General features: G+C 44.8%; 1 protein-coding gene across 5 annotated transcripts in view; it reads right to left on the bottom strand.

Annotated features, from left to right (window-relative positions):
* The window catches only part of LOC115118358 (interleukin-1 receptor accessory protein-like 1), a 495,706-nt gene that overhangs the window by 306,386 nt on the left and 162,872 nt on the right, over nucleotides 1-26,448 (bottom strand). Inside the window, exon 2 of one of the 5 annotated variants that reach the window (XM_065023739.1) lies at nucleotides 5,015-5,110. The exons of 3 other annotated variants lie outside the window; for them this stretch is intronic. Coding sequence is in view for 1 of the 2 variants with exons in the window: in XM_065023735.1 (XP_064879807.1) it covers nucleotides 4,940-4,946 (7 nt within the window). In the remaining variant the exon portion in view is untranslated. Of the gene's footprint in view, nucleotides 1-4,939; nucleotides 5,111-26,448 lie in introns of those variants that run through there. One more of the 5 variants, XM_065023735.1, reaches the window with a different exon arrangement.

Here is a 26,448-nt window from a genome sequence, read left to right as displayed (position 1 = left end):
AATATGCTGATCATTTAAATGGTATTTGGCGCTGGGAAGTGGGATCAGTCAAATAAATGACTGGCCTTAGTTAAGTCTCTATGTGCATTGCCAGTATTGATTTGACCATCATGAATCAGGAAGTAATAATTGTAACAATTGTTTACAGTAGCATTTTCATCTCAAAGTGGCAACACTTCCAACCTATCACCCCTCTCTAAGCTATTTCCACCACACAGGAACAGTAGAAAAGATGTAGACAGAATGGAACACATAAAAGAAGAGGATAGAGTAGTAGCTGTGGTTGCCGGGGCCTACAGCTGTCTGCTCACCCAGCCGTGCCAGAGCACTAGCACCAGCTGTGACCTAGTCAGAGCCGGGGCAGCGAAAGCCAATGGGAGGGCAGAGTCAGGAGTAAACACACGACCACTCGCACCCGGAACGAGGACGAGGAGCCAGGAGCACAAGGAGGTTGACAGACAGGGGTGTAAAGTCCAAAAACATAGCACCACCAGACCGTGGAGGCACTGTCCTCTGAGAAACTCACTACTAAAAAGTAGCACCTCTGTATTTAAACGGTATGAAGCATTTTCTGCCATATTACCCTTATTGTATAACAATATTAGACTTCCCAAAGCATCATTCATCCTCTCTCCAGACATGCACACATACTACATCCAGATGTATTAGTCTGCATTACAGACTCTTTAACATCAATCTAACATAATGATTACATTCAGGCCCTGTTGTCAGAGCCATCCACTTCCATCCTGATGGATGACTCAGGACACTCATTCACATTAAACTGCAATAGAAAACAAGAGAATATCTCAGCGTACACACGGAACTGCCTTCAGTGTCCTCTTTCAATACCACAAATGTCAATGTTCAGGGAATAAATGAAAAATCCCTTCCTGATATTGGCCAGCTACAGCTAGAGGCTGGGGGTCACTGAAGGTTTATCACCATTATGATATCTCATATAGTAGTCGCCGACCACCAGCCAATCATATCATATCATATCCCCATTAGGTACCTCGTCAATTGGAAAATACCTGAATTGATTCGGTTGGTTTGCATATTTATTTCATGCAGGCTTCCGGGCTGTGGATGCTAGCTTCTGTCCTCCTCTGGGTACATTGACTTCAACACAAAACCTAGGAGGCTTGTGTTTCTCACCCCCTTCAATAGACTTACACAGTAATTATGACAACTTCTGGAGGACGTCCTGCAACCGATCAGAACTCTCGCAGCATAAACTGACATGATGTCCACCCAATCAAATGATCAGAGAATGAATCTAGTACTGAAAGCATAAGCTACAACTAGCTAGCACTGCAGCACATTTAAACTGTGGTGAGTAGTTCACTCAAAGAAAGAAAAAGACAATAGTTTAACAGTTTTTAATAAATTAATTCCTTCCAAAATTAAGAACAAGTGAGAGAGAGAGAGCGAGAGAGCGCAAGCTACATTTCATAGTAAATACTTGTTTCACTTTCGAGTTTACTAACATGTTAGTTCTAGTAGCTAAACTCAGCAAAAAAAGAAACGTCCTCTCACTATCAACTGCATTTATTTTTAGCAAACTTAACATGTGTAAATATTTGTCTGAACATAACAAGATTCAACAACTGAGACATAAACTGAACAAGTTCCAAAGATATGATGTGTCCCTGAACAAGGGGGGGGGGGAGTCAGAATCAAAAGTAACAGTCAGTATCTGGTGTGGCCACCAGCTACATTAAGTACTGCAGTGCATCTCCTCATGTACTGCACCAGATTTGCCAGTTATTGCTGTGAGATATTACCCCACTCTTCCACCAAGGCACCTGCAAGTTCCCAGACTTTTCTGGGGGGAATGGCCAAGCCCTCACCCTCCGTTCCAACAGGTCCCAGGCATGCTCAATGGGAATGAGATCCGGGCTCTTCGCTGGCCATGGCAAAACACTGACATTTCTGTCTTGCATGAAATCACGCACAGAACGAGCAGTATGGCTGGTGGCATTGTCATGCTGGAGGATCATGTCAGGATGAGCCTGCAAGAAGGGTAACACATGAGGGAGGAGGAGGTCTTTCCTGTAACGCACAGCATTGATTGCCTGCAATGACAACAAGCTCAGTCCGAAGATACTGTGACACACCGCCCCAGACCATGACGGACCCTCCACCTCCAAATCGACCCCGCTCCAGAGTACAGACCTCGGTGTAACGCTCGTTCCTTCGACGATAAACGCAAATCCGACCATCACCCCTGGTGAGACAAAACCGCAACTCATCAGTGAAGAACACTTTTTGCTAGTCCTGTCTGGTCCAACGACAGTGGGTTTGTGCCCATAGGCGACGTTGTTGCCGGTGATGTCTGGTAGGACCTGCCTTACAACAAGCCTACAAGCCCTCAGTCCAGCCTCTCTCAGCCTATTGTGGACCGTCTGAGCACTGATGGAGGGATTGTGCGTTCCTGGTGTAACTCGGGCAGTTGTTGTTGACATCCTGTACCTGTCCTGCAGGTGTGATGTTCAGATATACCGATCCTGTGCAGGTGTTGTTACACGTGGTCTGCCACCGCGAGGACGATCAGCTGTCTGTCCTGTCTCCCTGTAACGCCTCACAGTACAGACATTGCAATTTATTGCCCTGGCCACATCTGCAATCCTCATGCCTCCTTGCAGCATGCCTAAGGCACATTCACGCAGATGAGCAGGGACCCTGGGCATCTTTCTTTTGGTGTTTTTTAGAGTCTTTTTTTAGAAAGGCTTCTTTAGTATCCTAAGTTTTCATAACTGTGACCTTAATTGCCTACCGTCTGTAAGCTGTTAGTGCCTTAACGACCGTTCCACAAGTGCATGTTCATTAATTGTTTATGGTTCATTGAACAAGCATGGGAAATAGTGTTTAAACCCTTTGCAAAGAGGATCTGTGAAGTTATTTGCGATTTTTACAAATTATCTTTGAAAGACAGGTTCCTGAAAAAGGGACATTTCTTTTTTTTGCTGAGTTTATGTTGACTATGACGTGACAATGATATAGGCTGTGTGTAGCGGTTAGAGGTTATGATATGAAGGTTTGGCTTGGAAAAGTTGTTTCGCCTGGTCACAGACAGCTGATGTGGTGTGCACTGAAGTCCACAAGCGAAGGGAAAAGTGGAGAGGAGGAGAGTGCGTAGATACTTGCGAGAATAAATTATAAACGCAACGAACTGTTTGTGTGTTTGCTATGAAAGTGAACTGTGTTCGTGTGTGATCAGGGGTGTACTCATTGCGTCTCTTCTGTTGTTAAATGTTTCTAAATGGAAGCAAACGGAACGAAACGGGGATAAACATACCTACATTTGTCCAATAGAAACTCTTGTTTGCAACTGGACTAATGATTACACCCTATATCAGCTAGATGCAGGCAAGAGTGTGCAACTCGGTATTGAATGTGTCACTGTCTGTCACCGTGATTACTAAAAATGATCTCAACCTGTGCACCTACTGTACGTGGTAAACTTTCATTCATAGGCTAGGTTGTAGCAACCTCATGATGGGTACAGGGAACATTAGAGCATCATGTAGTAGCCTAGTGGGTAAGAGTGTTGGGTGAAAAATCTATCGATGTGCCCTTGAGCAAGGCACTTAACCCAAATTGCTCCTGTAAGTCACTCTGGATAAGAGCGTCTGCTAAATGACTAAACATTTACATGTAGCCTAAACCATTACATTGAGCTGGGAGAATGGAATATGAATGACAGTCGTCCAATATGCTGTAATAGAAATAAGGTCATGCTCATGAAAAAATGATAATCCTCCCTCATCTTAAACACTTCTGATCTCATCTCAGTTATCCCTCATCTTAAACACTTCTGATCTCATCTCAGTTATCCCTCGTCTTAAATACCACTGATCCCATCTCAGTTATCCCTCGTCTTAAATACCAATGATCTCATCTCAGTTATCCCTCGTCTTAAATACCAATGATCCCATCTCAGTTATCCCTCGTCTTAAATACCACTGATCTCATCTCAGTTATCCCTCGTCTTAAATACCACTGATCTCATCTCAGTTATCCCTCGTCTTAAATACCAATGATCCCATCTCAGTTATCCCTCGTCTTAAATACCACTGATCCCATCTCAGTTATCCCTCGTCTTAAATACCAATGATCTCATCTCAGTTATCCCTCGTCTTAAATACCAATGATCCCATCTCAGTTATCCCTCGTCTTAAATACCACTGATCTCATCTCAGTTATCCCTCGTCTTAAATACCACTGATCCCATCTCAGTTATCCCTCGTCTTAAATACCAATGATCTCATCTCAGTTATCCCTCGTCTTAAATACCAATGATCCCATCTCAGTTATCCCTCGTCTTAAATACCACTGATCTCATCTCAGTAACCCCCGTCTTAAATAACACTGATCTCATCTCAGTTATCCCTCGTCTTAAATCCCACTGATCTCATCTCAGTTATCCCTCGTCTTAAATACCACTGATCTCATCTCAGTTATCCCTCGTCTTAAATACCAATGATCCCATCTCAGTTATCCCTCGTCTTAAATACCACTGATCCCATCTCAGTTATCCCTCGTCTTAAATACCAATGATCTCATCTCAGTTATCCATCGTCTTAAATACCACAGATCTCATCTCAGTTATCCTTCCATCTTGTGCAATCCATTCCTCCCTCATCTTAAATGCCACTGATCTCAGCTTGTGCAATCTATTCCTCCATCATTCACTCGCTCTCGTTTCAACTGTCTATATCTTCCCCCCATTAAAACAGCTGGCTAGCACAGCTGCTGAGCACTCAACAGGCTTGGCTAATTGTGTCTTCATTAATGTTTTATTTACAAGAAACAACGCCGCAGCTAATTAACGGAGGGGAGGGGGGGGTTGTTCTATAATTAATCCATTCCAGAGAGATAGAGTGAGAGAGTGAGAGTGAAAGTGAGCGAGAGAGAGAGATTAAAAATAACTCACATTTCATGAAAGCAGACACTGGATAAGCATCAATATGGCTTTTGAAACGACCATAGATTTCACAGTGGAGTTCACCTGAAATCTACATCTCTATGTGTTAGTCTGTAGAGATGCTCTTCAAGTAGAGACCCAACCCCAAGCCACTTCAGGTTGGTTTAGAAGAGCAGGTAGCTAGATGATAGGGATGTAACAGTAGCAGACATTAACAGGAAGGCTGCAGTCTACAGGTCGGTCTGGGTATTGGGGGACCTTTCACAGCATGACTTACAAAAGTGTTACTTCCCTCCCCCTGTTGCCATGGGAACCCAGGAACTAACCTTGCTAATCAACGACTGACTAATTAAGCGTCGTTTGAGCACTGTGGCAATCTGTAACTAAAACAAGAAATCACAAAGACGGTTTCGCATAATTAAAAGCTAATTGCGAGAAGTCTCCTTTAGAGAACAATCTCTACCAGTCTTTAATAATGCACTCACAGCGTCACTCACACACAACTCATATTGCATTTGGAACTTTTCTTCCAATTAGAGTTTTAAATTATGAATAAACAGTCATTATGGAAAGTGAGAATTTATGAATGGTCACATAGGACTGAGCTATACTCCGTTTTATTTCCTGGCTATGTGTCCACTAATGGCTTTGTGTCCTGGCTATGTGTACACTAATGGCTATGTGTCCTGGCTATGTGTACACTAATGGCTATGTGTCCACTAATGGCTCTGTGTCCTGGCTATGTGTACACTAATGGCTATGTGTCCTGGCTATGTGTACACTAATGGCTATGTGTACTGGCTATGTGTACACTAATGGCTCTGTGTCCTGGCTATGTGTACACTAATGGCTATGTGTCCTGGCTATGTGTACACTAATGGCTATGTGTACACTAATGGCTATGTGTCCTGGCTATGTGTACACTAATGGCTATGTGTCCTGACTATGTGTACACTAATGGCTATGTGTCCTGGCTATGTGTACACTAATGGCTATGTGTCCTGGCTATGTGTACACTAATGGCTATGTGTCCACTAATGGCTTTGTGTCCTGGCTATGTGTACACTAATGGCTATGTGTCCTGGCTATGTGTACACTAATGGCTATGTGTCCTGGCTATGTGTACACTAATGGCTATGTGTCCACTAATGGCTCTGTGTCCTGGCTATGTGTACACTAATGGCTATGTGTCCTGGCTATGTGTACACTAATGGCTATGTGTCCTGGCTATGTGTACACTAATGGCTCTGTGTCCTGGCTATGTGTACACTAATGGCTATGTGTCCTGGCTATGTGTACACTAATGGCTATGTGTACACTAATGGCTATGTGTCCTGGCTATGTGTACACTAATGGCTATGTGTCCTGACTATGTGTACACTAATGGCTATGTGTCCTGGCTATGTGTACACTAATGGCTATGTGTCCTGGCTATGTGTACACTAATGGCTATGTGTCCTGGCTATGTGTACACTAATGGCTATGTGTCCTGGCTATGTGTACACTAATGGTTCTGTGTCCTGGCTATGTGTACACTAATGGCTCTGTGTCCTGGCTATGTGTCCTGGCTATGTGTACACTAATGGCTATGTGTCCTGGCTATGTGTACACTAATGGCTCTGTGTCCTGGCTATGTGTACACTAATGGCTATGTGTCCTGGCTATGTGTACACTAATGGCTATGTGTCCTGGCTATGTGTACACTAATGGCAACGTATCCTGGCTATGTGTACACTAATGGCTATGTGTACACTAATGGCTATGTGTCCTGGCTATGTGTACACTAATGGCTATGTGTACACTAATGGCTATGTGTCCTGGCTATGTGTACACTAATGGCTCTATGTCCTGGCTATGTGTACACTAATGGCTATGTGTCCTGGCTATGTGTACACTAATGGCAACGTGTCCTGGCTATGTGTACACTAATGGCTATGTGTCCTGGCTATGTGTACACTAATGGCTATGTGTCCTGGCTATGTGTACACTAATGGCTCTGTGTCCTGGCTATGTGTACACTAATGGCTCTGTGTCCTGGCTATGTGTCGTGGCTATGTGTACACTAATGGCTATGTGTCCTGGCTATGTGTCCTGGCTATGTGTACACTAATGGCTATGTGTCCTGGCTATGTGTACACTAATGGCTATGTGTACACTAATGGCTATGTGTACACTAATGGCTATGTGTCCTGGCTATGTGTACACTAATGGCTATGTGTCCTGGCTATGTGTACACTAATGGCTATGTGTCCTGGCTATGTGTACACTAATGGCTATGTGTACACTAATGGCTATGTGTACACTAATGGCTATGTGTCCTGGCTATGTGTACACTAATGGCTATGTGTACACTAATGGCAACGTGTCCTGGCTATGTGTACACTAATGGCTATGTGTCCTGGCTATGTGTACACTAATGGCTATGTGTCCTGGCTATGTGTACACTAATGGCTATGTGTCCTGGCTATGTGTACACTAATGGCTATGTGTACGCTAATGGCTATGTGTCCTGGCTATGTGTACACTAATGGCTATGTGTCCTGGCTATGTGTCCTGGCTATGTGTACACTAATGGCTATGTGTCCTGGCTATGTGTACAGTAATGGCTATGTGTACACTAATGGCTATGTGTATGTGTAATGGCCTGGCTATGTGTACACTAATGGCTATGTGTCCTGGCTATGTGTACACTAATGGCTATGTGTCCTGGCTATGTGTACACTAATGGCTATGTCCTGGCTATGTGTACACTAATGGCTATGTGTCCTGGCTATGTGTACACTAATGGCTATGTACACTAATGGCTATGTGTCCTGGCTATGTGTACACTAATGGCTATGTGTCCTGGCTATGTGTACACTAATGGCTATGTGTCCTGGCTATGTGTACACTAATGGCTATGTGTCCTGGCTATGTGTACACTAATGGCTATGTGTCCTGGCTATGTGTACACTAATGGCTATGTGTCCTGGCTATGTGTACACTAATGGCTATGTGTCCTGGCTATGTGTACACTAATGGCTATGTGTCCTGGCTATGTGTACACTAATGGCTATGTGTCCTGGCTATGTGTACACTAATGGCTATGTGTCCTGGCTATGTGTACACTAATGGCTATGTGTCCTGGCTATGTGTACACTAATGGCTATGTGTCCTGGCTATGTGTCCACTAATGGCTATGTGTCCTGGCTATGTGTACACTAATGGCTATGTGTCCTGGCTATGTGTACACTAATGGCTATGTGTCCTGGCTATGTGTACACTAATGGCTATGTGTCCTGGCTATGTGTACACTAATGGCTATGTGTCCTAATGGCTATGTGTACACTAATGGCTATGTGTCCTATGTGTACACTAATGGCTATGTGTCCTGGCTATGTGTACACTAATGGCTATGTGTCCTGGCTATGTGTACACTAATGGCTATGTGTACACTAATGGCTATGTGTACACTAATGGCTATGTGTCCTGGCTATGTGTACACTAATGGCTATGTGTACACTAATGGCAACGTGTCCTGGCTATGTGTACACTAATGGCTATGTGTCCTGGCTATGTGTACACTAATGGCTATGTGTCCTGGCTATGTGTACACTAATGGCTATGTGTCCTGGCTATGTGTACACTAATGGCTATGTGTACGCTAATGGCTATGTGTCCTGGCTATGTGTACACTAATGGCTATTTGTCCTGGCTATGTGTCCTGGCTATGTGTACACTAATGGCTATGTGTCCTGGCTATGTGTACAGTAATGGCTATGTGTACACTAATGGCTATGTGTCCTGGCTATGTGTACACTAATGGCTATGTGTCCTGGCTATGTGTACACTAATGGCTATGTGTCCTGGCTATGTGTACACTAATGGCTATGTGTACACTAATGGCTATGTGTCCTGGCTATGTGTACACTAATGGCTACGTGTCCTGGCTATGTGTACACTAATGGCAACGTGTCCTGGCTATGTGTACACTAATGGCTATGTGTCCTGGCTATGTGTACACTAATGGCTATGTGTACACTAATGGCTATGTGTCCTGGCTATGTGTACACTAATGGCTATGTGTCCTGGCTATGTGTACACTAATGGCTATGTGTCCTGGCTATGTGTACACTAATGGCTATGTATCCTGGCTATGTGTACACTAATGGCAACGTGTCCTGGCTATGTGTACACTAATGGCTATGTGTACACTAATGGCTATGTGTCCTGGCTATGTGTACACTAATGGCTATGTGTGCACTAATGGCTATGTGTCCTGGCTATGTGTAGACTAATGGCTATGTGTCCTGGCTATGTGTACACTAATGGGAACGTGTCCTAGCTATGTGTACACTAATGGCTAAGTGTCCTGGCTATGTGTACAATAATGGCTATGTGTCCTGGCTATGTGTCCACTAATGGCTATGTGTCCTGGCTATGTGTACACTAATGGCTATGTGTCCTGGCTATGTGTCCACTAATGGCTATGTGTCCTGGCTATGTGTACACTAATGGTTCTGTGTCCTGGCTATGTGTACACTAATGGCTCTGTGTCCTGGCTATGTGTCCTGGCTATGTGTACACTAATGGCTCTGTGTCCTGGCTATGTGTACACTAATGGCTCTGTGTCCTGGCTATGTGTCCTGGCTATGTGTACACTAATGGCTATGTGTCCTGGCTATGTGTACACTAATGGCTATGTGTCCTGGCTATGTGTCCTGGCTATGTGTACACTAATGGCTATGTATCCTGGCTATGTGTACACTAATGGCAACGTGTCCTGGCTATGTGTACACTAATGGCTATGTGTACACTAATGGCTATGTGTCCTGGCTATGTGTACACTAATGGCTATGTGTGCACTAATGGCTATGTGTCCTGGCTATGTGTAGACTAATGGCTATGTGTCCTGGCTATGTGTACACTAATGGCTATGTGTCCTGGCTATGTGTACACTAATGGCTATGTGTCCTGGCTATGTGTACACTAATGGCTATGTGTCCTGGCTATGTGTACACTAATGGCTATGTGTACGCTAATGGCTATGTGTCCTGGCTATGTGTACACTAATGGCTATGTGTCCTGGCTATGTGTACACTAATGGCTATGTGTACACTAATGGCTATGTGTCCTGGCTATGTGTACACTAATGGCTCTGTGTCCTGGCTATGTGTACACTAATGGCTATGTGTCCTGGCTATGTGTACACTAATGGCTATGTGTCCTGGCTATGTGTACACTAATGGCTATGTGTCCTGGCTATGTGTACACTAATGGCTATGTGTCCTGGCTATGTGTACACTAATGGCTCTGTGTCCTGGCTATGTGTACACTAATGGCTATGTGTCCTGGCTATGTGTACACTAATGGCTATGTGTCCTGGCTATGTGTACACTAATGGCTATGTGTCCTGGCTATGTGTACACTAATGGCTCTGTGTCCTAGCTATGTGTACACTAATGGCTATGTGTCCTGGCTATGTGTACACTAATGGCTCTGTGTCCTGGCTATGTGTACACTAATGGCTATGTGTCCTGTCTATGTGTACACTAATGGCTATGTGTCCTGGCTATGTGTACACTAATGGCAACGTATCCTGGCTATGTGTACACTAATGGCTATGTGTACACTAATGGCTATGTGTCCTGGCTATGTGTACACTAATGGCTATGTGTACACTAATGGCTATGTGTCCTGGCTATGTGTACACTAATGGCTCTATGTCCTGGCTATGTGTACACTAATGGCTATGTGTCCTGGCTATGTGTACACTAATGGCAACGTGTCCTGGCTATGTGTACACTAATGGCTATGTGTCCTGGCTATGTGTACACTAATGGCTATGTGTCCTGGCTATGTGTACACTAATGGCTCTGTGTCCTGGCTATGTGTACACTAATGGCTCTGTGTCCTGGCTATGTGTCGTGGCTATGTGTACACTAATGGCTATGTGTCCTGGCTATGTGTCCTGGCTATGTGTACACTAATGGCTATGTGTCCTGGCTATGTGTACACTAATGGCTATGTGTACACTAATGGCTATGTGTACACTAATGGCTATGTGTCCTGGCTATGTGTACACTAATGGCTATGTGTCCTGGCTATGTGTACACTAATGGCTATGTGTCCTGGCTATGTGTACACTAATGGCTATGTGTACACTAATGGCTATGTGTACACTAATGGCTATGTATCCTGGCTATGTGTACACTAATGGCAACGTGTCCTGGCTATGTGTACACTAATGGCTATGTGTACACTAATGGCTATGTGTCCTGGCTATGTGTACACTAATGGCTATGTGTGCACTAATGGCTATGTGTCCTGGCTATGTGTAGACTAATGGCTATGTGTCCTGGCTATGTGTACACTAATGGGAACGTGTCCTAGCTATGTGTACACTAATGGCTAAGTGTCCTGGCTATGTGTACAATAATGGCTATGTGTCCTGGCTATGTGTCCACTAATGGCTATGTGTCCTGGCTATGTGTACACTAATGGCTATGTGTCCTGGCTATGTGTCCACTAATGGCTATGTGTCCTGGCTATGTGTACACTAATGGTTCTGTGTCCTGGCTATGTGTACACTAATGGCTCTGTGTCCTGGCTATGTGTCCTGGCTATGTGTACACTAATGGCTCTGTGTCCTGGCTATGTGTACACTAATGGCTCTGTGTCCTGGCTATGTGTCCTGGCTATGTGTACACTAATGGCTATGTGTCCTGGCTATGTGTACACTAATGGCTATGTGTCCTGGCTATGTGTCCTGGCTATGTGTACACTAATGGCTATGTATCCTGGCTATGTGTACACTAATGGCAACGTGTCCTGGCTATGTGTACACTAATGGCTATGTGTACACTAATGGCTATGTGTCCTGGCTATGTGTACACTAATGGCTATGTGTGCACTAATGGCTATGTGTCCTGGCTATGTGTAGACTAATGGCTATGTGTCCTGGCTATGTGTACACTAATGGTAACGTGTCCTAGCTATGTGTACACTAATGGCTAAGTGTCCTGGCTATGTGTACAATAATGGCTATGTGTCCTGGCTATGTGTCCACTAATGGCTATGTGTCCTGGCTATGTGTACACTAATGGCTATGTGTCCTGGCTATGTGTACACTAATGGCTATGTGTCCTGGCTATGTGTACACTAATGGCTATGTGTACGCTAATGGCTATGTGTCCTGGCTATGTGTACACTAATGGCTATGTGTCCTGGCTATGTGTACACTAATGGCTATGTGTACACTAATGGCTATGTGTCCTGGCTATGTGTACACTAATGGCTCTGTGTCCTGGCTATGTGTACACTAATGGCTATGTGTCCTGGCTATGTGTACACTAATGGCTATGTGTCCTGGCTATGTGTACACTAATGGCTATGTGTCCTGGCTATGTGTACACTAATGGCTATGTGTCCTGGCTATGTGTACACTAATGGCTCTGTGTCCTGGCTATGTGTACACTAATGGCTATGTGTCCTGGCTATGTGTACACTAATGGCTATGTGTCCTGGCTATGTGTACACTAATGGCTATGTGTCCTGGCTATGTGTACACTAATGGCTATGTGTCCTAGCTATGTGTACACTAATGGCTATGTGTCCTGGCTATGTGTACACTAATGGCTCTGTGTCCTGGCTATGTGTACACTAATGGCTATGTGTCCTGTCTATGTGTACACTAATGGCTATGTGTCCTGGCTATGTGTACACTAATGGCAACGTATCCTGGCTATGTGTACACTAATGGCTATGTGTACACTAATGGCTATGTGTCCTGGCTATGTGTACACTAATGGCTATGTGTACACTAATGGCTATGTGTCCTGGCTATGTGTACACTAATGGCTCTATGTCCTGGCTATGTGTACACTAATGGCTATGTGTCCTGGCTATGTGTACACTAATGGCTATGTGTCCTGGCTATGTGTACACTAATGGCTATGTGTCCTGGCTATGTGTACACTAATGGCTATGTGTCCTGGCTATGTGTACACTAATGGCTCTGTGTCCTGGCTATGTGTACACTAATGGCTCTGTGTCCTGGCTATGTGTACACTAATGGCTGGCTATGTGTACACTAATGGCTATGTGTCCTGGCTATGTGTCCTGGCTATGTGTACACTAATGGCTATGTGTCCTGGCTATGTGTACACTAATGGCTATGTGTACACTAATGGCTATGTGTACACTAATGGCTATGTGTCCTGGCTATGTGTACACTAATGGCCTATGTGTACACTAATGGCTATGTGTCACTATGTGTACACTAATGGCTATGTGTATGTGTACACTAATGGCTATGTGTACACTAATGGCTATGTGTCCTAATGGCTATGTGTACACTAATGGCTATGTGTACACTAATGGCTATGTGTACACTAATGGCTATGTGTACACTAATGGCTATGTGTCCTGGCTATGTGTACACTAATGGCTATGTGTCCTGGCTATGTGTACACTAATGGCTATGTGTCCTGGCTATGTGTACACTAATGGCTATGTGTCCTGGCTATGTGTACACTAATGGCTATGGTCCTGGCTATGTGTACACTAATGGCTATGTGTCCTGGCTATGTGTACACTAATGGCTATGTGTCCTGGCTATGTGTCCTAATGGCTATGTGTCCTGGCTATGTGTACACTAATGGCTATGTGTCCTGGCTATGTGTACACTAATGGCTATGTGGCTATGTGTACTAATGGCTATGTGTCCTGGCTATGTGTACACTAATGGCTATGTGTCCTGGCTATGTGTACACTAATGGCTATGTGTCCTGGCTATGTGTACACTAATGGCTATGTGTACACTAATGGCTATGTGTCCTGGCTATGTGTACACTAATGGCTATGTGTCCTGGCTATGTGTACACTAATGGCTATGTGTCCTGGCTATGTGTACACTAATGGCTATGTGTACAGTAATGGCTATGTGTCCTGGCTATGTGTACACTAATGGCTACGTGTCCTGGCTATGTGTACACTAATGGCAACGTGTCCTGGCTATGTGTACACTAATGGCTATGTGTCCTGGCTATGTGTACACTAATGGCTATGTGTCCTGGCTATGTGTACACTAATGGCTATGTGTCCTGGCTATGTGTACACTAATGACTATGTGTCCTGGCTATGTGTACACTAATGGCTATGTGTCCTGGCTATGTGTACACTAATGGCTATGTGTCCTGGCTATGTGTACACTAATGGCTATGTGTCCTGGCTATGTGTACACTAATGGCTATGTGTCCTGGCTATGTGTACACTAATGGCTATGTGTCCTGGCTATGTGTCACTAATGGCTATGTGTCCTGGCTATGTGTACACTAATGGCTATGTGTCCTGGCTATGTGTACACTAATGGCTATGTGTCCTGGCTATGTGTACACTAATGGCTATGTGTCCTGGCTATGTGTCCACTAATGGCTATGTGTCCTGGCTATGTGTACCACTAATGGCTATGTGTCCTGGCTATGTGTACACTAATGGCTATGTGTCCTGGCTATGTGTACACTAATGGCTATGTGTCCTGGCTATGTGTACACTAATGGCTATGTGTCCTGGCTATGTGTACACTAATGGCTATGTGTCCTGGCTATGTGTACACTAATGGCTATGTGTCCTGGCTATGTGTACACTAATGGCTATGTGTCCTGGCTCTGTGTACACTAATGGCTATGTGTCCTGGCTATGTGTACACTAATGGCTATGTGTCCTGGCTATGTGTACACTAATGGCTATGTGTCCTGGCTATGTGTCCACTAATGGCTATGTGTCCTGGTGTCTGGCTATGTGTACACTAATGGCTATGTGTCCTGGCTATGTGTACACTAATGGCTATGTGTCCTGGCTATGTGTACACTAATGGCTATGTGTCCTGGCTATGTGTACACTAATGGCTATGTGTCCTGGCTATGTGTACACTAATGGCTATGTGTACACTAATGGCTATGTGTCCTGGCTATGTGTACACTAATGGCTATGTGTCCTGGCTATGTGTACACTAATGGCTATGTGTCCTGGCTATGTGTACACTAATGGCTATGTGTACACTAATGGCTATGTGTACACTAATGGCTATGTGTCCTGGCTATGTGTACACTAATGGCTATGTGTACACTAATGGCTATGTGTCCTGGCTATGGCAACGTGTCCTGGCTATGTGTACACTAATGGCTATGTGTCCTGGCTATGTGTACACTAATGGCTATGTGTCCTGGCTATGTGTACACTAATGGCTATGTGTACGCTAATGGCTATGTGTCCTGGCTATGTGTACACTAATGGCTATGTGTCCTGGCTATGTGTCCTGGCTATGTGTACACTAATGGCTATGTGTCCTGGCTATGTGTACAGTAATGGCTATGTGTACACTAATGGCTATGTGTCCTGGCTATGTGTACACTAATGGCTATGTGTCCTGGCTATGTGTACACTAATGGCTATGTGTCCTGGCTATGTGTACACTAATGGCTATGTGTACACTAATGGCTATGTGTCCTGGCTATGTGTACACTAATGGCTACGTGTCCTGGCTATGTGTACACTAATGGCAACGTGTCCTGGCTATGTGTACACTAATGGCTATGTGTCCTGGCTATGTGTACACTAATGGATATGTGTCCTGGCTATGTGTACACTAATGGCTATGTGTCCTGGCTATGTGTACACTAATGGCTATGTGTCCTGGCTATGTGTACACTAATGGCTATGTGTCCTGGCTATGTGTACACTAATGGCTATGTGTCCTGGCTATGTGTACACTAATGGCTATGTGTCCTGGCTCTGTGTACACTAATGGCTATGTGTCCTGGCTATGTGTACACTAATGGCTATGTGTCCTGGCTATGTGTACACTAATGGCTATGTGTCCTGGCTATGTGTCCACTAATGGCTATGTGTCCTGGCTATGTGTACACTAATGGCTATGTGTCCTGGCTATGTGTACACTAATGGCTATGTGTCCTGGCTATGTGTACACTAATGGCTATGTGTACACTAATGGCTATGTGTCCTGGCTATGTGTACACTAATGGCTATGTGTCCTGGCTATGTGTACACTAATGGCTATGTGTCCTGGCTATGTGTACACTAATGTCTATGTGTCCTGGCTATGTGTACACTAATGGCTCTGTGTCATGGCTATGTGTACACTAATGGCTATGTGTCCTGGCTATGTGTACACTAATGGCTATGTGTCCTGGCTATGTGTACACTAATGTCTATGTGTCCTGGCTATGTGTACACTAATGGCTCTGTGTCCTAGCTATGTGTACACTAATGGCTATGTGTCCTGGCTACGTGTACACTAATGGCTCTGTGTCCTGGCTATGTGTACACTAATGGCTATGTGTCCTGGTTATGTGTACACTAATGGCTATGTGTCCTGGCTATGTGTACACTAATGGCTATGTGTCCTGGCTATGTGTACACTAATGGCTCTGTGTCCTAGCTATGTGTACACTAATGGCTATGTGTCCTGGCTATGTGTACACTAATGGTTCTGTGTCCTGGCTATGTGTACACTAATGGCTATGTGTCCTGGCTATGTGTACACTAATGGCTATGTGTCCTGGCTATGTGTACACTAATGGCTATGTGTCCTGGCTATGTGTCCACTAATGGCTATGTGTCCTGGCTATGTGTACACTAATGGCTATGTGTCCTGGCTATGTGTCCACTAATGGCTCTGTGTCCTGGCTATGTGTACACTAATGGCTATGTGTCCTGGCTATGTGTACACTAATGGCTATGTGTCCTGGCTATGTGTACACTAATGGCTATGTGTACACTAATGGCTATGTGTCCTGGCTATGTGTACACTAATGGCTACGTGTGCTGGCTATGTGTACACTAATGGCTACGTGTGCTGGCTATGTGTACACTAATGGCAACGTGTCCTGGCTATGTGTACACTAATGGCTATGTGTCCTGGCTATGTGTACACTAATGGCTATGTGTCCTGGCTATGTGTACACTAATGGCTATGTGTCCTGGCTATGTGTACACTAATGGCTATGTGTCCTGGCTATGTGTACACTAATGGCTATGTGTCCTGGCTATGTGTACACTAATGGCTATGTGTCCTGGCTATGTGTACACTAATGGCTATGTGTCCTGGCTATGTGTACACTAATGGCTATGTGTCCTGGCTATGTGTCCACTAATGGCTATGTGTCCTGGCTATGTGTCCACTAATGGCTATGTGTCCTGGCTATGTGTACACTAATGGCTATGTGTCCTGGCTATGTGTACACTAATGGCTATGTGTCCTGGCTATGTGTACACTAATGGCTATGTGTACACTAATGGCTATGTGTCCTGGCTATGTGTACACTAATGGCTATGTGTCCTGGCTATGTGTACACTAATGGCTCTGTGTCCTGGCTATGTGTACACTAATGGCTATGTGTCCTGGCTATGTGTACACTAATGGCTATGTGTCCTGGCTATGTGTGCACTAATGGCTATGTGTCCTGGCTATGTGTACACTAATGGCTATGTGTCCTGGCTATGTGTCCACTAATGGCTATGTGTCCTGGCTATGTGTACACTAATGGCTATGTGTCCTGGCTATGTGTCCACTAATGGCTCTGTGTCCTGGCTATGTGTCCTGGCTATGTGTACACTAATGGCTATGTGTCCTGGCTATGTGTACACTAATGGCTATGTGTCCTGGCTATGTGTACACTAATGGCTATGTGTCCTGGCTATGTGTACACTAATGGCTATGTGTCCTGGCTATGTGTACACTAATGGCTATGTGTACACTAATGGCTATGTGTACACTAATGGCTATGTGTCCTGGCTATGTGTACACTAATGGCTATGTGTACACTAATGGCTATGTGTCCTGGCTATGTGTACACTAATGGCTATGTGTCCTGGCTATGTGTCCTGGCTATGTGTACACTAATGGCTATGTGTCTTGGCTATGTGTACACTAATGGCTATGTGTCCTGGCTATGTGTACACTAATGGCTATGCGTCCTGGCTATGTGTACACTAATGGCTATGTGTATGTGTCCTGGCTATGTGTACACTAATGGCTATGTGTCCTGGCTATGTGTACACACTAATGGCTATGTGTCCTGGCTATGTGTACACTAATGGCTATGCCTGGCTATGTGTGTGTCCTGGCTATGTGTACACTAATGGCTATGTGTCCTGGCTATGTGTACACTAATGGCTATGTGTCCTGGCTATGTGTACACTAATGGCTATGTGTCCTGGCTATGTGTACACTAATGGCTATGTGTCCTGGCTATGTGTACACTAATGGCTATGTGTCCTGGCTATGTGTACACTAATGGCTATGTGTCCTGGCTATGTGTCCACTAATGGCTATGTGTCCTGGCTATGTGTCCACTAATGGCTATGTGTCCTGGCTATGTGTACACTAATGGCTATGTGTCCTGGCTATGTGTACACTAATGGCTATGTGTCCTGGCTATGTGTACACTAATGGCTATGTGTACACTAATGGCTATGTGTCCTGGCTATGTGTACACTAATGGCTATGTGTCCTGGCTATGTGTACACTAATGGCTATGTGTCCTGGCTATGTGTACACTAATGTCTATGTGTCCTGGCTATGTGTACACTAATGGCTATGTGTCCTGGCTATGTGTCCACTAATGGCTCTGTGTCCTGGCTATGTGTCCTGGCTATGTGTACACTAATGGCTATGTGTCCTGGCTATGTGTACACTAATGGCTATGTGTCCTGGCTATGTGTACACTAATGGCTATGTGTCCTGGCTATGTGTACACTAATGGCTATGTGTCCTGGCTATGTGTACACTAATGGCTATGTGTACACTAATGGCTATGTGTACACTAATGGCTATGTGTCCTGGCTATGTGTACACTAATGGCAACGTGTCCTGGCTATGTGTACACTAATGGCTATGTGTCTTGGCTATGTGTACACTAATGGCTTTGTGTCCTGGCTATGTGTACATTAATGGCTATGCGTCCTGGCTATGTGTACACTACTGGCTATGTGTACGCTAATGGCTATGTGTCCTGGCTATGTGTACACTAATGGCTATGTGTCCTGGCTATGTGTCCTGGCTATGTGTACACTAATGGCTATGTGTCCTGGCTATGTGTACACTAATGGCTATGTGTACACTAATGGCTATGTGTCCTGGCTATGTGTACACTAATGGCTATGTGTCCTGGCTATGTGTACACTAATGGCTATGTGTCCTGGCTATGTGTACACTAATGGCTATGTGTACAGTAATGGCTATGTGTCCTGGCTATGTGTACACTAATGGCTACGTGTCCTGGCTATGTGTACACTAATGGCAACGTGTCCTGGCTATGTGTACACTAATGGCTATGTGTCCTGGCTATGTGTACACTAATGGCTATGTGTCCTGGCTATGTGTACACTAATGGCTATGTGTCCTGGCTATGTGTACACTAATGACTATGTGTCCTGGCTATGTGTACACTAATGGCTATGTGTCCTGGCTATGTGTACACTAATGGCTATGTGTCCTGGCTATGTGTACACTAATGGCTATGTGTCCTGGCTATGTGTACACTAATGGCTATGTGTCCTGGCTATGTGTACACTAATGGCTATGTGTCCTGGCTATGTGTCCACTAATGGCTATGTGTCCTGGCTATGTGTACACTAATGGCTATGTGTCCTGGCTATGTGTACACTAATGGCTATGTGTCCTGGCTATGTGTACACTAATGGCTATGTGTCCTGGCTATGTGTACACTAATGGCTATGTGTCCTGGCTATGTGTCCACTAATGGCTATGTGTCCTGGATATGTGTCCACTAATGGCTATGTGTCCTGGCTATGTGTACACTAATGGCTATGTGTCCTGGCTATGTGTACACTAATGGCTATGTGTCCTGGCTATGTGTACACTAATGGCTATGTGTACACTAATGGCTATGTGTCCTGGCTATGTGTACACTAATGGCTATGTGTCCTGGCTATGTGTACACTAATGGCTATGTGTCCTGGCTATGTGTACACTAATGTCTATGTGTCCTGGCTATGTGTACACTAATGGCTATGTGTCCTGGCTATGTGTCCACTAATGGCTCTGTGTCCTGGCTATGTGTCCTGGCTATGTGTACACTAATGGCTATGTGTCCTGGCTATGTGTACACTAATGGCTATGTGTCCTGGCTATGTGTACACTAATGGCTATGTGTCCTGGCTATGTGTACACTAATGGCTATGTGTCCTGGCTATGTGTACACTAATGGCTATGTGTACACTAATGGCTATGTGTACACTAATGGCTATGTGTCCTGGCTATTTGTACACTAATGGCAACGTGTCCTGGCTATGTGTACACTAATGGCTATGTGTCTTGGCTATGTGTACACTAATGGCTTTGTGTCCTGGCTATGTGTACATTAATGGCTATGCGTCCTGGCTATGTGTACACTACTGGCTATGTGTACGCTAATGGCTATGTGTCCTGGCTATGTGTACACTAATGGCTATGTGTCCTGGCTATGTGTCCTGGCTATGTGTACACTAATGGCTATGTGTCCTGGCTATGTGTACACTAATGGCTATGTGTACACTAATGGCTATGTGTCCTGGCTATGTGTACACTAATGGCTATGTGTCCTGGCTATGTGTACACTAATGGCTATGTGTCCTGGCTATGTGTACACTAATGGCTATGTGTACAGTAATGGCTATGTGTCCTGGCTATGTGTACACTAATGGCTACGTGTCCTGGCTATGTGTACACTAATGGCAACGTGTCCTGGCTATGTGTACACTAATGGCTATGTGTCCTGGCTATGTGTACACTAATGGCTATGTGTCCTGGCTATGTGTACACTAATGGCTATGTGTCCTGGCTATGTGTACACTAATTGCTATGTGTCCTGGCTATGTGTACACTAATGACTATGTGTCCTGGCTATGTGTACACTAATGGCTATGTGTCCTGGCTATGTGTACACTAATGGCTATGTGTCCTGGCTATGTGTACACTAATGGCTATGTGTCCTGGCTATGTGTACACTAATGGCTATGTGTCCTGGCTATGTGTACACTAATGGCTATGTGTCCTGGCTATGTGTCCACTAATGGCTATGTGTCCTGGCTATGTGTACACTAATGGCTATGTGTCCTGGCTATGTGTACACTAATGGCTATGTGTCCTGGCTATGTGTACACTAATGGCTATGTGTCCTGGCTATGTGTCCACTAATGGCTATGTGTCCTGGATATGTGTCCACTAATGGCTATGTGTCCTGGCTATGTGTACACTAATGGCTATGTGTCCTGGCTATGTGTACACTAATGGCTATGTGTCCTGGCTATGTGTACACTAATGGCTATGTGTACACTAATGGCTATGTGTCCTGGCTATGTGTACACTAATGGCTATGTGTCCTGGCTATGTGTACACTAATGGCTATGTGTCCTGGCTATGTGTACACTAATGTCTATGTGTCCTGGCTATGTGTACACTAATGGCTATGTGTCCTGGCTATGTGTCCACTAATGGCTCTGTGTCCTGGCTATGTGTCCTGGCTATGTGTACACTAATGGCTATGTGTCCTGGCTATGTGTACACTAATGGCTATGTGTCCTGGCTATGTGTACACTAATGGCTATGTGTCCTGGCTATGTGTACACTAATGGCTATGTGTCCTGGCTATGTGTACACTAATGGCTATGTGTACACTAATGGCTATGTGTACACTAATGGCTATGTGTCCTGGCTATGTGTACACTAATGGCAACGTGTCCTGGCTATGTGTACACTAATGGCTATGTGTCTTGGCTATGTGTACACTAATGGCTTTGTGTCCTGGCTATGTGTACATTAATGGCTATGCGTCCTGGCTATGTGTACACTACTGGCTATGTGTACGCTAATGGCTATGTGTCCTGGCTATGTGTACACTAATGGCTATGTGTCCTGGCTATGTGTCCTGGCTATGTGTACACTAATGGCTATGTGTCCTGGCTATGTGTACACTAATGGCTATGTGTACACTAATGGCTATGTGTCCTGGCTATGTGTACACTAATGGCTATGTGTCCTGGCTATGTGTACACTAATGGCTATGTGTCCTGACTATGTGTACACTAATGGCTATGTGTACAGTAATGGCTATGTGTCCTGGCTATGTGTACACTAATGGCTACGTGTCCTGGCTATGTGTACACTAATGGCAACGTGTCCTGGCTATGTGTACACTAATGGCTATGTGTCCTGGCTATGTGTACACTAATGGCTATGTGTCCTGGCTATGTGTACACTAATGGCTATGTGTCCTGGCTATGTGTACACTAATGACTATGTGTCCTGGCTATGTGTACACTAATGGCTATGTGTCCTGGCTATGTGTACACTAATGGCTATGTGTCCTGGCTATGTGTACACTAATGGCTATGTGTCCTGGCTATGTGTACACTAATGGCTATGTGTCCTGGCTATGTGTACACTAATGGCTATGTGTCCTGGCTATGTGTCCACTAATGGCTATGTGTCCTGGCTATGTGTACACTAATGGCTATGTGTCCTGGCTATGTGTACACTAATGGCTATGTGTCCTGGCTATGTGTACACTAATGGCTATGTGTACACTAATGGCTATGTGTCCTGGCTATGTGTACACTAATGGCTATGTGTCCACTAATGGCTATGTGTCCTGGCTATGTGTACACTAATGGCTATGTGTCCTGGCTATGTGTACACTAATGGCTATGTGTCCACTAATGGCTATGTGTCCTGGCTATGTGTACACTAATGGCTATGTGTACACTAATGGCTATGTGTCCTGGCTATGTGTACACTAATGGCTATGTGTCCACTAATGGCTATGTGTCCTGGCTATGTGTACACTAATGGCTATGTGTCCTGGCTATGTGTACACTAATGGCTATGTGTCCTGGCTATGTGTACACTAATGGCTATGTGTACACTAATGGCTATGTGTCCTGGCTATGTGTACACTAATGGCTATGTGTCCTGGCTATGTGTCCTGGCTAAGTGTCCACTAGAACACTGGACATCTAATGCCTTTTCTCCATCACTGCCTCTCTTTCTCCCATCAGCCCAGATTAAACACAGACCATTATGGCTCTACATTCACTCATTTTTACAGCTCGGAGTGCCTTCGCTCGTCTCTCCCTTCACGTAGATAAAAGTCCCCAAGAATTATGTCCTCTGTCAACTAGGCTCCTGCAGTGTGAATGAAATCAGGTGCAGAATGGGAGCTGTCTCTAGTCCTACTGCTGTTTCCTCGTCTGAAAGGTGTTTGGGTGAAAAAGGAGAAGCACGTTGGTTGTCAACTTCTTGATTCATCAAAATAACACGGCACATTTACATGCACTGTATAAAGCATTATGTGGCAAAGGTCAAATAAAAACAGCTTTGTATTTTAGAGGAAAGTTATCGGTTAAAAAAAATACAAAATGAGTAATAGTAAAAACATCAAATAGATTTTTCAGTTGAAAATGTTTACAGTTTAATTGAGTATTTACAGCAGAGAGGAGGAGAGATTGGAAATACATTTTCCCTCTTCAAAGTGTATCCATTCAATCAAACTATTTTCATGGAAATATTCAACATAGACAGTAGTAGCTGAGTGAGGAGAAGGCTCTGTGTAACGCTTCTCGTTGGTGGAAGGAGAGGAGGACCAAAATGCAGCATGGTAAATGTTTGTCATGTTTTAGTTGAACGAACTGAACACTACACAGAATAATAACGAAGCGAAAACAAAACAGTTTTGCCAGGTGAACAGACACTAAACAGAAATTAAACACTCACAGCCAAAATGGGGAAAACAGGCTACTTAAGTATGATTCTCAACGAACGACATCTGCCTCTGATTGAGAACCATACTAGGCCAAACACATAGAAATATAACAACCTAGAAAAAAGAACATAGACTACCCACCCCAACTCAAGCCCTGACCAACCTAACACAAAGACATAAAAAAGGAACTAAGGTCAGAACGTGACACTCTGTCTCTGTTTCTCTCTGTCTCTCTCTCTGTCTCTCTTGCTCTCTCTCTCTCTGTCTCTCTGTCTCTGTCTCTCTGTTTCTCTCTCTGTCTCTCTGTTTCTGTTTCTCTCTGTCTCTCTCTCTCTCTCTTTCTCTCTCTCTCTCTCTCTCTCTGTCACGACTACCTCGAATCAGCTGTTTCAGTCATGGTGGGAGGAGAGCAGGGTTATTGTTCTTTTCAGTTAGTGAAGAGAAATTATGGATAATCTGTTGGCAGAAAAAAACACACTGCTCAGCTTGATTGAACTCAATTAACATGTCCCTGCTTCCAACAGCTTCTACAGAGCCTGGAACACGAACGGTGAGGGAGCAGGCCCGTTAACTACTAAACTACACTGACTGATTGGCTGGCTGGCTTGCTGGCTGGCTGATGGCTGGCTGGCTGAATGGCTGACTGACTGACTGGCTGGCTGGCTGAATGGCTGACTTACTGACTGACTGACTGGCTGGCTGGCTGGCTGAATGGCTGACTGACTGACTGACTGGCTGGCTGGCTGGCTGAATGAATGACTGACTGATGACTGGATGGCTGATTGGCTGAATGACTGACTGACTGGCTGGCTGATTGGCTGAATGAATGCCTGACTGACTGACTGACTGGATGGCTGATTGTCTGAATGACTGACTGATGACTGGATGGCTGAATGGCTGGCTGAATGGCTGATTGGCTGACTGGCTGACTAAATGATTCTCAATGTCTAAAAGTGTAGATGGAGAACTGTATCTCTAACTGGTCCTGAGGGGCTACTAGGTGTGAAGGGTTTTGTTCCATCCCAGCACCGACACTCCCAGACCTGTCATACATGACCACAGCCACCTTATCATCCAATGCGTCCAATTGGCTCATTCCTCTCCTCTCCTCTCCTCTCCTCTCCTCTCCTCTGCAAACGTCAGTTCCCCAGTTCCATAAGGCACTGCATCTCAGCGCTTGAGGCGTCACTACATACAACCTGGTTCGAATCCAGACTGTATCACAATCGTCCTTGATTGGGAGTCCCATAAGGCGGCCAACATTTGGCCCAGCATCGTCTGTGTTTGGCCGGTTTTGGCCGTCATTATAAATAAGAATCTGTTCTTAACTGACTTGCCTAGTTAAATAGTACAACAACAAATAAATTGTACTGGAAGCAGAATATACTCTGAGTCATTGTACCAGGTCAAATACAGAGTAGCAGGGCCAGGTGAAACATGGTGCTAACAGTAAACATGGATATTATAGACACGTAGACAGGTAGACACGTAGACACGTAGACAGGTAGACATGTAGACACGTAGACACGTAGACAAGACACGTAGACACGTAGACAGGTAGACAGGTAGACACGTAGACAGGTAGACATGTAGACAAGTAGACACGTAGACAGGTAGACAGGTAGACGCGTAGACAGGTAGACACGTAGACAGGTAGGCACGTAGAAACGTAGACAGGTAGACACGTAGACAGGTAGACACGTAGATACGTAGACAGGTAGACACGTAGACAGGTAGACACGTAGACACGTAGACAGGTAGACACGTAGACACGTAGACAGGTAGACACGTAGACAGGTAGACACGTAGACACGTAGACAGGTAGACAGGTAGACACGTAGACATGTAGACACGTAGACAAATAAAAGACACGTAGACACGTAGACAGGTAGACACGTAGACACGTAGACAGGTAGACACGTAGACATGTAGACACGTAGACAAATAAAAGACACGTAGACAGGTAGACACGTAGACAGGTAGACACGTAGACAGGTAGACACGTAGACAGGTAGACACGTAGGCAGGTAGACACGTAGACACGTAGACACGTAGACAGGTAGACACGTAGACAGGTAGACATGTAGACAGGTAGACAGGTAGACATGTAGACAGGTAGACAGGTAGACATGTAGACAGGTAGACACGTAGACAGGTAGACACGTAGACACGTAGACAAATAAAAGACACGTAGACACGTAGACAGCTAGACATGTAGACAGGTAGACACGTAGACAGGTAGACAGGTAGACAAGTAGACAAATAAAAGACACGTAGACACGTAGACACGTAAACAGGTAGACACGTAGACAGGTATACACGTAGACACGTAGACAGGTAGACACGTAGACAGGTATACACGTAGACACGTAGACACGTAGACAAATAAAAGACACGTAGACACGTAGACAGGTAGACAGGTAGACACGTAGACACGTAGACAAATAAAAGACACGTAGACACGTAGACACGTAGACAGGTAGACACGTAGACACGTAGACACGTAGACACGTAGACAGGTAGACACGTAGACAGGTAGACACGTAGACAAGTAGACACGTAGACAGGTAGACAGGTAGACACGTAGACACGTAGACAGGTAGACATGTAGACAAGTAGACACGTAGACAGGTAGACAGGTAGACGCGTAGACAGGTAGACACGTAGACAGGTAGACACGTAGAAACGTAGACAGGTAGACACGTAGACAGGTAGACACGTAGATACGTAGACAGGTAGACAGGTAGACACGTA

Source organism: Oncorhynchus nerka, linkage group LG2 (genome assembly GCF_034236695.1).
Source record: "Oncorhynchus nerka isolate Pitt River linkage group LG2, Oner_Uvic_2.0, whole genome shotgun sequence".
Lineage (NCBI taxonomy): Eukaryota > Metazoa > Chordata > Actinopteri > Salmoniformes > Salmonidae > Oncorhynchus > Oncorhynchus nerka.
The sequence above is the reverse complement of the archived record's forward strand: the minus strand, read 5'-3'. Positions and strand labels throughout refer to the sequence as shown.